Source organism: Chelmon rostratus, chromosome 9 (genome assembly GCF_017976325.1).
Source record: "Chelmon rostratus isolate fCheRos1 chromosome 9, fCheRos1.pri, whole genome shotgun sequence".
Taxonomy (NCBI): Eukaryota; Metazoa; Chordata; class Actinopteri; order Chaetodontiformes; family Chaetodontidae; genus Chelmon; species Chelmon rostratus.
The window spans coordinates 18317384-18334321 of NC_055666.1; the positions used below are offsets into that span (position 1 = coordinate 18317384).

At 42.0% G+C, this 16938-nt stretch overlaps 1 protein-coding gene across 1 annotated transcript in view; it reads right to left on the reverse strand.

The window, feature by feature from the left end:
* drp2 (dystrophin related protein 2) overlaps nucleotides 1–14120 on the reverse strand; it is a 75821-nt gene extending 61701 nt beyond the window's left edge. Inside the window, exons 1-2 of the mRNA XM_041944829.1 lie at nucleotides 14081–14120; nucleotides 13465–13639 (exon numbers count right to left, since the gene is read on the reverse strand). Of these exons, the coding sequence (XP_041800763.1) occupies nucleotides 13465–13639; nucleotides 14081–14120 (215 nt within the window). The remainder of the gene's footprint in view (nucleotides 1–13464; nucleotides 13640–14080) is intronic.
* Nucleotides 14121–16938: the final 2818 nt, after the last annotated feature.

The following is a 16938-nucleotide window of genomic DNA, read 5'->3' on the forward strand; positions in this document are numbered from 1 at the left end:
ACTCATACAGAAAACATGCACAAAAACACACTCACAGCACACTCAGCCATCGCCGCTGCCTCCATTACACACACAGAAGGTGAGACAAATAGAGCACTGTCTGTGCTGTAATGGAAGCGTCATCACACGGCAGCTGCTGCCAAGAACAACTCTTACCCTGCTAAGCTGTAGGCAGGCCAGGCTAAACGTCTGCCAGTATAGGAGGCTGACTGATGCTATTCTATCTCCAGTGGAAACATCATGATATGAGTTTAAGTGTTATTTATGGGCCAAGAGCTGCTGCATTAGATGTGAGGATGGCAGGCGTTTTGAGCGTGTGTGTGTGTGTGTGTGTGTGTGTGTGTGTGTGTGTGTGTGTATGTGTGTGTGTGTGTGTGTGTGTGTGTGTGTCTGTGTGTGTGTGTGTGTGGAAAGAAAGAGGAAATGGATAGGCTGTGGTTGCTCTTCTATCTTTGTAAATACTCATTTGAGTTTGAGCTTAAACCAGCAATAACTGATTTTTTTTGGACACTTCGGGCCAGAGCAACTAGTTGTGAACACATAACCCAGTATCATGGCAAAGCGAGTGACACACCTGCTGGTCCTTGTCAGTCCATCATGTCTGCGTCACATTTTTGCATTGCCTACGTGTGAAAACACCAGGGCTGGGCAATGCATTTCCAAAGGACCAAGAGCCAAACACATATGCAGATACTGAATATATCATGTGCTCTGTCACAGAATATATTAGGTTCTACATATCACATTATTTTCTGCTTATAAAAGCCCATCAAACACAATCTGGTTGCTCAGTTTAAATCACCATAAAGTGCAACTGTTGGGTCTATTTTTAGATGTGTGTGTGTGTGTCTCCATCTCAGGCTTGATAACAGCAGCAGCAATAATCAGTGTGCACACATGCTATTAGTATGGACCTCAACATGGGACACACTCAACAGTTTTATGACTGTTTGTCAAAGTAACAGGTACTGTCATTGTAAAGATTGTAGACCTTTTCATGTCCTGGATTAGCTTCAAACCAAGGATTCAACAGATCGAAAATATGCAGCCCAACGTTAAGGAGAGCAACCTTTGTTGTGAATGTGAATACACAGATTCATGCAACCAATCAACATCCGGGTGTCCTTGAGAACGACACTGAACTGCTGACGCCTCAACTCTGCTGTGGATAAGAATCCTAATCAAAATGTTCTGGGCGCAAACATGGAAATGTGCTGCTGTTTAGCAGACCTTGGCTTTTGTATTCGGTGTAACCCAGTGTTATCACAGATGGGAAACTCTTTGCGTTCTCGTTGCATTTTAATTTCTGTTGTGTCCCCACATTTCTTGACAGTTAACATCCAAAGTAAATAACATGGTCAAACAGAAATCCAACTCCCAAATCAGTCAGAGATTACAGAGAGAGGCTTAGTGCAGTTAGATGATTAATTAATGCATAGGAGATAGGAGCGGTGTTTCGGCTGTTTTAGGAGAGAGGAGCTAGCTAGTGTGTTGCCTTAGGGCCCAGAGAAGCTTTGAGCACCCCCCCCCCCACCCCCACCCCCACCCCCACCCCCACCCCCAACCCCCTCGTCTCTTTCTCTCTCAATTGCATAGATGTTGCGAGAGCTGGCAAAAAAGTGCGAGGGTGTGTGATGGGCCACGATGACACAGCAGCACTGCATTTAGTTGAAAGGGTATAAGATTCAAAAGGTGTGTATGTGTACATTTTTCCTGAAAATCTCCAGGGATGCCACGCTGCAGAACCCTAAAATCAAAGTCGATCGAGATGCAACACATTTACTGTGTCATGTTGTCACTTTTGGCTGGTTTGTTAAACTCGGGTTCAGGTCTGGGCAGACTAAGTTTGGGGAGAAGTCAGAATGGAGTTCAGAAGTGTGTTGGAAGAGAAAGAAGTAGAAGCAGGCTCGTCTGTGTTGTGTAACATTACATTGCTTTCTGTTGTTGTGCATTGCACAGTGGTTGCATTGCATTGTGTCACAGCAGAGAGGATGTACATAGAAACTCTAATACACTTTGAAGCCCATGTATCATAAAAAGATACTACCAACCACTTTTATCACTAGAAGGGCAATTAGAGTGTGCAGACCTCGGCCAAGGCCAAAAATTCAAGTCTTCTCTGTTATGCAATTCCGCAAGAGCAGCCACTATATATGTCTGAATATACTTCCAAAACTATTAGATATTCAGAGTTGGATGTGAGTATTATTAGTTGCATGATATGTGTGTATGTGTGTTTCTATTGCCAAACATTACTTGTGTTGTTACTATTGCTGCTTCGTGTACAAAGGATTGTGATGTGGAGTCATCATATTTCTACAACTGGCTATCTTTTGTCATTTTTGCACTTTACTGCCATCGACTGGATTTTTAGACGTGCACCATTTATTCCGACAAATGTCGAATGCAAAATATCTCGCAATGTTAAGGAAGTGAAACATGGTTCGTGCATCCATTTTGCATCCACTTTGTTTTGTTTAGGCAAATAAATACTTTGGTTAAGGTTGAGTAACTGTTAAGATCACCACCAAAGTGTGGAGATGACCCGAGAGCATCTTTACAGTTTGGACCGACAGGCTAGTCTCAGTTCAAAGTAGCAGTGAATTACTGAGCTCCTAACTCCATCACACAAAGCAAAGAGCTAGTAATGGTGTGAAGATGTCGTTCTTCCACTGCTCATCTCAATCCAGAAATCTGATTTGTGATTTCCTGTTTGACTATGTCACGTTACTATAATTTAATGCAAACCAAACTCTCCCTGTTGCTACCTCATATTAGCAACCTGCTGGAGAGCTTTTATTGTGAAGCAGCTGCAGAAAAAGCTGTAGCTGTTTTCACACTTTGATTGCCCACCCACCCTCTAAACCCACTGTGCAATGTTTTGACATATGAATAAAGGACGGACAGCAGTGTTTTAGTGGGTGAAGTCGAATGACCACAACAGGAGAACAACCACCTGCACCTCCGAAGGAAACAAGTCGACCTTCAATGATCTTCCCTGCTCACACAGCTGTAAGACATATTATCATTTCCATTTTCTTTCTTACAGTCCAGAAACATTAGCGTTGGGGTTACAGTGACTGACACGCATGAATTTTCTTGCTGTTGCTCTGTAGCTGCACACAAAAGACACCACAGTTCGAATGGAAACCATCTCAGATTTTCTGGCCCAGGTGCACTCCTGTTCCTTGGTTCACACCCAGGTCTAGACAAAGTTTTCATATTACCAATTTTTTCCCTTATTCAGAATATATCATGACTGATATGAATAATTGGGAGTTTACAAAAATCAGCATGACATAAACAGTCTTGATACAGATCTTTTAAATGTATTTGCTTGTTTGTTTTCGATTTTTAAGATACAATCCCAATTCAAAGAAATTTGGGATGCTGTGTAAAAAATTTTGTAAATATCTGCTTATTCTGAATTTGATGCTGCAACACGTTGGGACAGGAGAAACAGAAGACTGGGAAAGTTGTGGAAAGATCCAAAAACACCTGTTTAAAACATTCCACAGGTAAACAGGTTGATTGGTAACAGGTAGCATCATTACTGGGTATGAAAGGAGCATCCTGGAAAGGCTCAGTTGTTCACAAGGAAGGATGAGGTGATGGTAGTCACACACATGATTGTTGTAAAATCAACATCAGTCCTCTCTGGTGGTCAATCAGTGTAGCTCAAATTCAAACTATACTGCCAGGGTGAAAGCACTGGTCGTCACACAGATATGCAACCAACTGCACAATAACTGTGAAATGGACAAAAAGACACACAGCTGTTGCCTTGACCTCTTAATAAACTGCATTATTTCTACAAACATGTCCTCAAGGAAACTTTACTGTGGTGTCTGTGATATATGGAGACACACTTATGCCCAAATCTCAGCACAGCTCACCAAGTGTCACCCAGTGTAATGGAAAGTCAACACAAGACCCCACAAACCTGATCAATGTCACTTGAGCCAGCTGCTCACCCTCAACTGGACCAAACATGTTGCACAAAATGAATGCAGCCCACATTGTAAGGCTGTTGCATGTGCGGGTGGTCTCAAACAGCAGCAGCAGGTAACTGAAATATTCTACTTCAATATTAATAAATCATGTGGTTTGATAGCTGTAAACTGCAAACAGCATGTTCATGTTTGCCAGCCTTTCCTGGGATTCTCTGTTTCTGCTTCCCTGTTTGATTTTCTGCACTGTAGGGGTAGAGTTTGTCGCGTGTGATGCATTCAGGGACTTCTCTTGTGGTGGTGGAGTTTTACTGATGCCTTGCCTAAAGTGTCTCTTCCAACAGCCATCTTCCTGAGATTTGTGGGAAACGTGTTTGACGAGTAACAGGAGCAGACCAGCCACTGGGCCTGTTTCCCACAACTGGAAATAGCGTAGACGTTTGAAGATTTACAGCAGCTCATGCTCACGGGTAAAACACTCCTGTAACAAATTCTTTACAGGCGCACAAGGAAGACTTTGCATGCTTGATGCTCTAAATTACAACACAAGATTAGAAAATAAGATTTATGCAAAATGAAATTAATACATACAGTTTTTAAAATCCCGTAAACCAAATCACAGGATCTAAAATCTGAAAACTGCACACAAGCTGACTGTTCTGATCTGAAAATACACTAAACATTACACTGCAATTGAGGAAGACAAGGCTGATTATCTAGCAATCATGAATCCAGCTTTCTTTTCCGTACTGCTATTTAAAAGGCACCATTAACTTTTAAATTTCACGATTATTTGGACAAATAAAACAAATTTACCAGCTCTCAATTAGGGTGTAAAATACAGTTCTCCATTGCGGTCTGATTATGATGCTGTCATTTTAAATAGATCTTGACTAAAACAGAATTTAAACGTTCTTCATAAGAACAAGCTCATCCTCCTCTGTATCAAATTGACTCACTACTATAATTAAACTGCATTCATAACTGTGTGAATCATGCTCTCTTCCACATAATAATCATACTTACAAAACAATTTGCAGATAGAGAATCCAATGCTTCTGTCAAGTATAAAGATTTCGACTTTTTGTACAGTGAGCACAGACATGCTATGGTGAGCGTGTCATGTATTGTTGGAAACACTCATTCACCGCGTGCCTGCATCAGACACTCCACGCTGCTGTGTAAAGACGTGAATGAATCTTGTCAATGGAAATTGAAATGCAAATGCAGACATATAGATGTAAAGGAGCACGGCTGCGTTCACGGACACACACCCTGATGATGATGTAACGTAAATGCAGAGCGTTGCTAGCCCAGCAGATATTGGAGGAAGTGTTCGAGGTGTGGCGTGAAGCGGAAACGCTTGAAAATAATAAAAGATGACAAAAGCACGAGAGTCACTGCTGAAATGGTCTTAAAACCAGAAAGCCGTATGTTCAGTATATGTGTGTGTGGAGACAATAAAACCATAGTATTGGTCAGGTTTATTTGAGTCGTGTAGATGTTTTCCATTTAAATCACTATTCCTTTTTATTGCACGTATGAGTGTGTGTGTGTGTGTGTGTGTTCATGGGGATGTAGCTCTGCATCTCTATCACCATTAAACTTTCACACTGTGTGAAGAACTGCTGTACCAATTCAGAGCTGTTCATCTATTGGATTTTAAAATATTAATACTACACTGATTGAGGTGTGCAGAGAACAGGGACTCCCTGAACCGCCCTTGGTGGGCTTGTTTGCATTGCTGGAAAAATTATCAGTACTTTTTCCCACAACAGTTTGATGACTCTTGTCCATTGGGAGCAAAGGAGGAAGCAGTGTGATCGGGGTGGATGGATGATGATCCAACACACGGGTGGCAGTCTGGAGGAAATGGACGAACTACGCATTTTGGCGTTTAATCTTAATGATTTATTGGTTGTAAGGGATGATACCCTCTGAAAGAATGGCTAAACATCTTGGATCAAAACTGGATTCAGCTTCCTATAGACATATCTGATAAATTTGCTGGTTAGCATTTTTTGTAGAAATAGCCATTTAGTGTTTGTGGGAGCGGCTCATTTCCATTGCTGTGATCCATTCTCACCCAATATTCAAGCCTCAAGCTTGGACCAAACTGATTTAGCTTGATTTTAAAAACGTGGAAGACCACAGACATGACGTCTGTTTGATGGTGCTTCTCGGTCAGCTCGCTCTCATTGGCTATTTCGGGTTTCTGCTCAACATTCCATCGCTGTTCCTTTCACGCTATGGGGATTCAGGCTGACTCTGATCCAGCTGGTAACATTAAGATTATGTCTGTAAACCCCTCACACCACAGGATCATTTGGGCAGATAATCTGTTCAGACCAGCCTCGACTGGAGAACATCCCTGCGATTGTTGGATTGTCAAAATCTGGCCAGTTACCCTCTACTGCGGGACAACTAGCCTATAGCTGCTCAGTGTTGTAACTTGATAGTCACAGAATATGTTCACTATACACTACTATATATAAACTACCTTATATTCTGCCTGGTAGACAAGAAGCTGACATGAATTTTCATTATTCAGATATTTCAAAGGATTTCAAATTACCTGCTTTATGAAGAGATTTTCAATGCTGGCACCCCAGAGAGGAACGGGGGGCAGACAATGCAGATCACTTTGCTAATAATGGCTCCTCTCTCAAATCACGAGCAGCTGTTATGCACGCTGGAGAGTTGAAGCGAGGTAAGGTGCGGAGCTTAGCGGTTATAGCAGCTCGAGCCGCCACCTCTTTCCGTAAAGCCCCCGTCTCAACTGAATAAAGAAAAAATAATTATCCTTATTGCTTGTGTTGTTGTTGTTGGCGCTGCTGTTGATGTTAGTATTACAATTTTTACAATAAGGAAGCCTGCCAAGATCCCAAGCAACACAGTATGATGTCAGCAGTTATAATTTCTATCAGTTTTGACTTGAGGAGGAACTATTTGTCCCCGAGTATTTATTCTTATGTCTGTTAATGAGCTGAGTTATTCCGCTTTTCTTGCCCTTGTGTGACTGTGTTATTCAGTAGTTATTGTTTGCTTTGCCTGACTCATACTGTGTGACTGTTTTAGTCTTAATTCATTCTAATTAATCAGTTAATTGTAGACAAGGGGAAAATATATTTGTGTGTTTGATTATCAAGGTCAGTGTGCTGCATATTTAGCCTCCAGGCCTTGAAACGTGCACTGTGGAAACACTTTTCATCACATTGCATTTACAAACAACATTTATCCAACGCAAACTGGTTAATTGGTCGTGAGATTAATGTGATTTCATAAATTCATTGTTTACAGTGACAATGCCCCGTAAATACAGTAGACAGAGGCAATGCAAACAAGATTGGAATTTGCCAAATGTTTTGTTTCAATCAAAACATTGACAAAAGACGTAGTTGGATGATGTTGTGAAGTAGCATGGGATCGTCGGAGCTGCTGTCTTCATTGTTGCACAACCGCCGCTGCCGATTAAAATGAACGATCACGCTCTATCACAAGTGAGCAGTGCAAACAATAGTAAACAGTAGAGTAGCTGGTGAGTTCGTCGACTCCCTTTCTCACTGTATGGCGTATCATCTGGTGTTTCCCGTCTTTCTGTGGAGGTTATAGCAGCTAGAGGGGATATGATGCCATTGACAGGCAACCAAATCAAATGCACCGTTACCTTGAATAAAATAATGCGTTTCCCTGGATTTGAACAATGTTGGTAACATTTGGTTTAAATGGTCTGGCCATTTCTAGACATTTTAATGCTGAAATGTTGTATATTATACCTTTAACACCAGGCAACAACTAAATCTAAGTAACTGTTTTATGATGCTGTTAAAGATCTGTTGGATCAGGAACTGTAAACACAGCGGTGCACATTAATAAAACATATTGATCGGGGCTTTCATGTGACTCGTCCTCCTTTGACCTCCATGCAAGTCTTGGCTTGCAGGTCTTCAAGCAAACAGAGCTAATGTACAAAGTGTGTCTCCAATCCTGGAGCTCTCGTTGTTCTTGCAGCTCCAACAGAATACAATGTTTTCACTCCTTTGGGAATTTGATTTGCTCCATATACAGCGTGCCTGGGTACAGCGTGTGCACACAACCTGATTATATTTTCCTGCTCCTCAAACAGACACTGTAGTCCAACATTGTCTCTAATCTGTGTAAGACCACCTCTGATTTGTTCTGCACCAGATGATGGGTATGAAGGCACAGTTCAGTACCCTCCTAGCAGCTTCACTCTTGTTTAATTTCAAGCTCCACAAACACACACACACACACACACACACACACACACACACACAATGGTAATTCATCAAATTATTCATGGGGCTCCAAATTCCCCGTTGGTTTGTTTTATCATTACAGTGTATCAAAGTTTGTTTTCGTCAGCCCTGCCACCAGATATGGCGTCCGTCCCACAAGTCTCAAATCTGTGATTCCTTCTTCATCGTATCTCCAATCCCTGGTTCACCAGCCTTTACCCAGAGTGATACACGTGACGTCAATGGCAGTCTCTCAAGGAAAAGACAATAGGCTTTGCATGAGGGCTGACTGGAAGATTGCATGCCTAAGTGAGCCAATTAAGACCGCAAAAATTGCCACTTGCAAATGGAAAACCAGGTGAAGCCTAACCTGAAATGTGGGTCACGATTGCAATATTTGCCCTAAGAGACTGAGCAAATATATACATAGCATCCTGGAAATCACTGCTCTTTTCTTACCCTGAAATAAACCACTGAATCTCAAAATGATTCTCAGGCAGCAGTGACAGCAAAATCCATTCCTTCAAGTGACTGAATGACTGATGGCTGAATCCCAGAGTCCCACACACACCTGCCAGCCCAATCCCTTCTAGCAGCACTAGGCTTTCACCCCCTGACCTTGAATGGTACAATTATCATTAACATGTAATTGGAGCTCAATAAGTCCTGCAGGCATTGTACTGTAACTTGCCAGAGGGTGATTTAGGGAAAGTGGAGCACAGAACAACCAAAGGGCATTGCACTAAGCTGGGCTGTCAGTAGAAGGCGCTAGCAAGGGAAGGAGGAGAAGAGTAAAGGTGGAGATACGCACATGAGAAAAATAGCAACAGCAGAGAAGAAGAGCAGGAACAGAAAGTGAATGGCTATGAAAGACACAGCGAGTGATAACCGCATCAACAGATAACTATACTGGTGAATAGGAACATTGTGGTAATGACAAAAACAGACAGAGACAAAAACAGACTCAGAGGTGTCCCCTTGGCCTCAGACAGACGCTGCGCGTGGGCGGATGGCTCTCAGCAGTTATCTGAGCCATGCGGCAAATAAATTCATAACATGCCACCGAGACACCCACACCAACCCCGGTGGGCATTCCCTGCAGAGCAAAACAGTGGGCACCTTACTATGCAGCGCGGCCAGAATCTCAACAATGCTTGACATTGTGAGCAATATGGCTGACACTGTAATCAGCTATGTTGCATGTAAAATCTATTTGAAGAACTCTCACCTATTACTGACTAAGCAGTCTGCGCTAATAATACACTGGGGGGGATTTGTGATGATTCAGCATCAAGCTGTCGTGTGTTTGACTGCCATAGTACACGAGTGCAGGGAAAGGATGCAGTACAGCTGGTCTCAGTGGAAGTATACGCCTTGATCACAGCGCTAACGCAAACATAAGCTGAGCAGGAGTTACAAAATAACACTGATGGGAACAACGCCTTCAGCTGACCTTAAAAAAAAATCGTTCAACATTGGGGAAAATATGCTTATTCGCTTTCTTGCCAAGACTTGAAGGAGAAGATCGATACCACTCTCTTGTCTGTACTGTAAATAAGATGTTGCAGCCGGTTAGCTTAGCTTCGCATAAAACACTGGAGGAAGTAGTCAGAAGATTTATTTTCTCTTTTTTCAAATGTGTCCAAGGAGATGGAAACAAAAGGGATGAAGTAGGAATGCCGGATAATTCCCTGATTGTCCAGTGAGTGCATTACACAACCATCAAAAATAGCTTATCCGTTTCTAACACACAGCCTCTACTTAGTAAATAGCTTAGTGAATTCACTGAAACCTCCCACACTCTCATATCATATTTTCTTACACAGTAGTTACAGATGGCTGAATGGCCTCAGCAATATGCTTACTGTAATAAATGTCTGTTTTAGAAATTTGCAGTCATTCAGCAGTGAATATGATAGACACACCGCAATACACTGTTGTGGTCCACTGGTTTGGGGCTATTATCCCAATCCTGCATAAGACATTAAACCACAACTTGATATAGCACAAAGCACACAGCAATAAGAACAGCATGTCTACATTTTTTGCCAATGGCATCAAAACACTGTTTTGTAGTGAATAACACATGCTATGCAGCTGGTGAGTGTGCGTAGACTCGCTCACAGTGTAATGATTTCCCCTCATTTCCATACAACACGCCAAAAAAGTGATCAAACCCCTAACCTTCTGTTATCAGGGCTGAGTCCAATTAGCTGAGCTAGACTGTGTCACACTGATAAATTCCCTGTGCCACTGCCATCTGTAAACATTTAGCGAATGCATTTTCTACGTTATTTACTTCTTATCTTAATTTGTTAAATTCTCTGGGTGTTTTCAGCAAGGGGAGAATACAAGTGCTTTCACACCATCGTCATTTTGGAAAACAGCTTAACCTTTAGCTGCGCTAGTGTCAGTCAGTCCACCGCTTTGGTCCAGACTGAAATATGTCAACAACTACTGAATGGGTTGACATGAAATCTTGTACAGACATCCCCAGAGGATGAATCCGACTGACTTTGATGATCCCCTGAGTTTTCCCAACAGAGAAACCAGCAGGTTTTCACTTATTCAGTCAAATATCTCAACATCTACTAGACAGATGTGCACAAAATGCAGCAGAAACATTTACGGTTCCCAGATGATGAATCCTTCATTCATGTCCCCCTCAAAAATGAATCTGGTCATCTCTTAACTTTTCATTGAGCTTCATTATCAGGTCAAATACCTGCAAAACTAAAGATAATCCCATAAGCCTCTACTAATTAACAAATGTTAGCACGCTAGCACACTAAAACTAAGACGCTGAGCATAGTAAACATCATACCTGCTTAACTACGGTGACCAGTTTGTGCGGGATTGGACCAGTACAAATAAATGAGTATCCTGGTTTTCAACATTCACAACAAAATTATCCTGGTTTTACCATAGTTAAAAATAACAAATCTTATATAATACTTATTTTCAGCACTTACGTAGACTTTCACCATGTTCTGTCCCACTCATTATTACTAATATAAAAACATGAACAATGCACCGCGCATCTGAATCCAACACTGATTTGTCTGTGTGTGTCAATCAATCAGTTGTTAAGGCTGTTGTCTGTGAGTCATGAGGGAAATGTCCCAGGCTTTTTCTGAAGGAACCTGTCAGTGTGATAAAAAAAAAAAAAGGTTTAATAATAAAAACTATGCTTACGGTTATCTGTCAAACAGAAGAGAAAGTCTGTCTGTTCTAAAGAGCTCCAGGAGGTTTCCTCCCTCCTTCATAGAGTATCACAATGATAATGCTGTGTACATAGCGTTCATGGTGTTGAAAGTGGTGTGCAAGGTGCATGCATAAGCACATACATGTGCAACACAGTTAAGGGTCCCGGTTTGAGGGTTTGAAAATATGAATAACATCAGCATGTTAGTATTAGTCATTGCGAGCGTGTTAGCATGCCAATGTTAGCTCTGAGCTTAAAGTACTGCTGTGCCTGTGTGCAGCCTTATAGAGCTGTTAGTGTGGCTGTAGCATCTTAGTCTTGTTAAGAAATGAGCACCAAAGCACAACAGAGGAAGTTTCACTTAAGTCAATGTGAAGTATACTGTAAGGCTTAATGCATGAGAGTTTAAAGGATAGGCGGAAGCAGCCGTGACTTTTATTGGAACAGAGCCTCAACCACCTGTCAATCAATGCCAGACATGCCATTACAAAGCCAGTCGTCTGCAATTGTCCAGCCGCTGGCATTAAACGCAGTCAGACATTTCCTCTGGACAACTCTCACCCTCAAGGTTAGACAGCTTTTCAGTCAACCTCTTTCTCATTCATTCATTCTTGTATTGTTCTTTCTCTCTGCCCCTCCCAGGTCCCTGCATCCCATCTCTCTTCTCTGATGATTTAATACCAGCTGTCTGGTCTCTCTCCCTCTCTCGCTATCCCTCCATCGACTCCTTCCTATATTCCTCCCTCCCCCCCCGCTTCCTCTCTCAGCCTGATGAAGTCAGAGTGCAGCTCGGGTATAAACAGCCACTGCAGGCCATCCATAGTGATCTCATTACACAGGACTGCAGGGGAAACTGTCTTAACCAATTTCACAACTATCCTTCCTTAACCTCCCCCTCCCGCTTCCCAGATGCATCAGGGTCAAGTAAGCAATTAAGGGGCCAATTGTCTAAACAGGCTGCCAGTTAAATTGAAGAAACAGAAATGATGCGGCAAGCCTGGACAGCTTCCAATTAAGCATCAAAGAACAACATGAATGCCCTCTAATTGTTTTTCACTGGAAAACCTCTTGAGTGTAACTTGTGCAATGACAGTATTAACCAGTGTGATATCAATAATTAATCTGCTGACTGGAAAGGGCACTGAAATATGCATTATTGGGTGACAGCAGATTATTAGACAGTACTTTTTTTTTTTAATTGCCTGAAAACTGACCGTGAACGTGAACAAGAATCGTCAGAGGAAAATGGAAAGCAAACAAAGAAAGAGACAGCACATATAGATGTTAGACATCATTAGGCCTTTTTTCCCCTGTGTCACAGGCAGGGCATAAACTTATGCATATTAGCATTGTTTCAACACAGATACGACCACAAAAGGAGTGGTTGTATCTGTGGAGAACTGCCAGATTAATTAAAAAACGCAATTCTCACTTATTATTCAATTACGAAAAGCACAAATTTCCTGGCAAATCCGAGTCTATGAATTGATGACCTTGGTTTAGCCAAAAGCCATCAGACTCATCTAAAAACATATTAGTTCCAATATACATCTATAGCATCTGTGTGTGTGTGTGTGGCTAATTTACAACAACTGGGTTATAAAGAGGGATTTGTTTGCAAATGTGGCGACCGCGACGCAGGATGTTGTCTTGCCTCTTGGTTCTGTGTCCTGATCTGTCCTTCTACAGAAATGCCTGGAGTTGTGGGAGTGCTCAGTAAGCCGCTCAGTAAACTCTCAGTAAACCAGAATGTGGCATTGAACAAACAACCTGTGTAAAGCTGAAACTGAGAGGATGTTTCCTCAGAAAAAAGGTTTTGTATCCATACGAAGTCACGGAAGGAATGAGCATTTGTATTTCTTTTGAGACGACCGGCATGTAGGTAGAAATGTACTCTGCAGTTTACAGCGATTGTTGTATCTTGCTGTATCTCCACTTAAGTTTCTAAATGCAGCCACTTCCTCGTCTCAGATACAATAAGCGTCTTGGCTCTGACAGCGTCCATCCCTCCAGACTCTTACAGTAAACACCACTGTGGACGTCCTCTTACCGGATGTTGTGGGACTTGCGTTTGATCTCGTTCCAGCAGAGGTTCATGTCTCCTGTTTGGTGCGAGCCGCCTCCTCTCAGTCTCCTGCACTCAGTCCCCTCCTCCTGCCCCTCACCGTCCACCGTGGACTGGCACGGCACACAGTGGCATCCCGGCCACGAGGGCCGCCCCGCAGCTGAGAGACACACACGGGGACACAAAAAAAGAGAGACAGCAGGGGACGCCCTGGTGAGTATGACAGTCGACTCATTTTTAAAGGCTGATTTTGACATTTTTGGACTGAGGCTACTTCACCCCACAGACCCAATCCATGGACATTTAAGCCATGTTAAGACCGACATTAGCTCAGCAGTAGGGTCGTCTGACAAAGAAGCTGAACTGGGCTCAGCTTTTGCTGCAGCCCAATCACCTGTCAAGCCTCTGCACTGGCCAATTAAATTCATGCAAGCTCACAGTCCTGGTAGATTGCTTTGAAACAGGAATAGTAAGTTCACTGTTTAATTTGCAGTCATCAAGACAACAGATAAAATGATTGCCTCAGCTTTCCAGATATTACATACTGCTGTGAAGTAAAATGGTGTTACTGTTGTGTATTTAAACCAATGCAGCACCTTGCCTTGTTTTGACGAGGGACAGTTTTCGGTCTGAACACCCATTTAGGGTTAAGGGGCTTCGGGCGAAATATACATAAATGACACAGGTTTTAATCAGGATTGTCTACTTTTTCTGTGAACAACACATACAAAACAACATTTTAATATCTAAGCACATTTATGCCAAACAACTCCAAAAATGACAAATATTCAGTTTTTCCTGAGAAATCAATTTTCATCAAGTAGAAAATTCTATTCTATATTCTATATTCCCATTGAACATTCTCCATTTGTTCACCCACTCCATTTTGGGTGGGTTTAGCAGCTCTTAGTTCAACATTTTAGAAAATGCACTTATTCTCCTTCTTGCCTAGAGATTCATGTATTCTCATATGAGGCTAATTGTTAGCTTAGCTTAGCACAAAGACTGAAAACAGTGGTTAACAGCTAGCCTGGCTCTATCCAAAGGTTACAAAATCTACCCACCAGCACCTCTAAAGCTCACTGATTAACACGTTATGTCTTGTTGCTTGATCCATACAAAGACTAAAGTGTAAAACCAACAATTAGCTGTGTAAAGGGGGTTATATGCTGTATTTTATGTGCCTGGGACAAGTAAAATTCCTGAGGTCCCCTGCTGGTTGCCTTCAAACTGGTTCCAAAATGTCAAACTATTCCTTTAAATCTGCTATACTATAATCAATACAGCAGCACGTCATGGTGAAACAAGGACCTACATACATTCATGAGGTGCCAAACATGACCAAGTGAAAGATAATGTTGTTTCATAATGACCGGAAATAACAGTTCACAATATCAACCTGAAAGGTGATAACATGTCAGTGCTGTGTTTACAGCTGGTTCAAAATCATTTCATTTCGGGTTTAAGTGTAGACCTGATCCTTTTAAAGGGGACACATATTTAAGAACCAAAAAAGTGTACACATTGTTTAGGGAAGATCCCCCCCTGCTGATTTCTGATATTTAATAGGTCAAAACTGGCTGAACAACAAACAGATATCTCTACTGTTCTACCTCTACATAATATACCTAGAAAGTTCAATGCAGATTGTAACAATTGCGGATTGTGAACTGAATAACTGTCCTGTGTGTAGGGTAGAAAACCTGTATCGTGAGACGCCAGCACTTTTATCCCATTATTCCATCCCATTAAATTGGAAACAGACACAGACAAAAAGCCTTTTTCTCACAGAGCTTTAGAGTGAGGAGGCATGTGAGGTTAGACTTGAAGAGGTGCAATCCCCTTGATGGAAAATATCAAAGTGGCTGCCCATGTACACAAACATGCGAGCACCATCACTGACACACACACACACACACACACAGGCGCGCACACACACACACACACACACACACACACACACACACACCATAATAAGCAGGATTCAGGGCAGAAGAAGCTTTTCTAGGTTCACAGGTCATGATAAATCTTGTGTCTGGTCATTGGGCTGTCAGAGGTTTCCTGTCTTATCTGTTCATTTCACAACCTTTACCTCAGCAGCAGCTGGGCCTCTCAGCTAACACCTTCAGCCTTATAACAAACACACACACACACGCACACACGCACACACACACACACACAACCTAACCAGGAGCTTCCCTTGTGTTTGGTCAGAGGGCTCTTATCACATTGTTTTTAAACTAGTCAATCCGATTCTCCCCCGCTGGAGGTGTCAACCTCTGACCTTTACACCGGCGGTCAGTCATCCATCTACAGCAACACACACACACACACACACACAGACACACGCACACACGCACACACACACACACACACACACACACGTAAAGAACATTATCAAAATGTTAGATGAAGCATTTAATGCTCTTTGAAGATGTAATATCCCGCAGGAAGTTTTGTTGTCCTTTCCTCGACCTGCTTGAACCATTTCTTGCGCTCTGTTTAAGTATGTAAGGCACAAATAAATTCCCAGGGTGCACTGCGGTTTTCAGAATCACACCTTTTCAGTTGACTTCCTTCCAGGCAATTAGTGGCAGAATAATCAATCTTAGCAAATGGCTTAATAAATAAACACAATTATGTAAACGAATACCCCTGAAAAAGTTGGATGACTAAAATGTAAATAAAAAAATTAAAAAAAACAATGATCTAGCAACCAATATAAATGTCTTTTTATGGTAATACATGCAACATTTTTTAAAACCTGAATATTGCCAAAGTTCTCTGATTATAAACTGCTGTCGGTATGATAAATGAATGTTATTTCACTCTGTCGGTGTTGAAGTTATTACAGCTGGGTTTGGGTTTTTTACATTTTCAATATTCACAGTGTATTTCTACTGTCAATAGATGTGTACAATTTGGTGAAAGTGCAGATTTACCATAAACGGACATCTCAACCATTTGGTAGAGGCTCTTTTAAAAAAAAAAAAAAAAAAAAATAGTGCTTCATTTGAAAGAATAATACTCTTTTTTTGTCGTTAAAGCCAAAGGGAACCATCAAAGGGTTAACGAGCCTAACTGACTTCTTCCCTTTGAGTACTTGTCTCTGGAGCTCAGGTGGTTTGTCTAAAACAAATTGAGCCTGAAGTGAACTAGGAAGAAAGAACTACTGTTGCAGTGTCAACATTTGAGTGAACGACTCCCCAGTGAGAGAGAGTCAGTGTACTCATCCCCGTTCTTTATCTTGATCCCCCTCCTCCTGCTTTGTACATATTCATTCTTCTCGCTCCCTTTCTAGTTCGTTCTACAGGAAACCTCACCTCCGATCGGGCGGACGGGTTTTATTTCCCTTCCCCATTTCACATGAATCATTACCACCTCCTTCCCACTCCTGTCTCTTCTCTTCCTTGCCTCCCCTTTCTTCCTCAGACAGCTCCTGTTAGTGTAGGTGAGTGT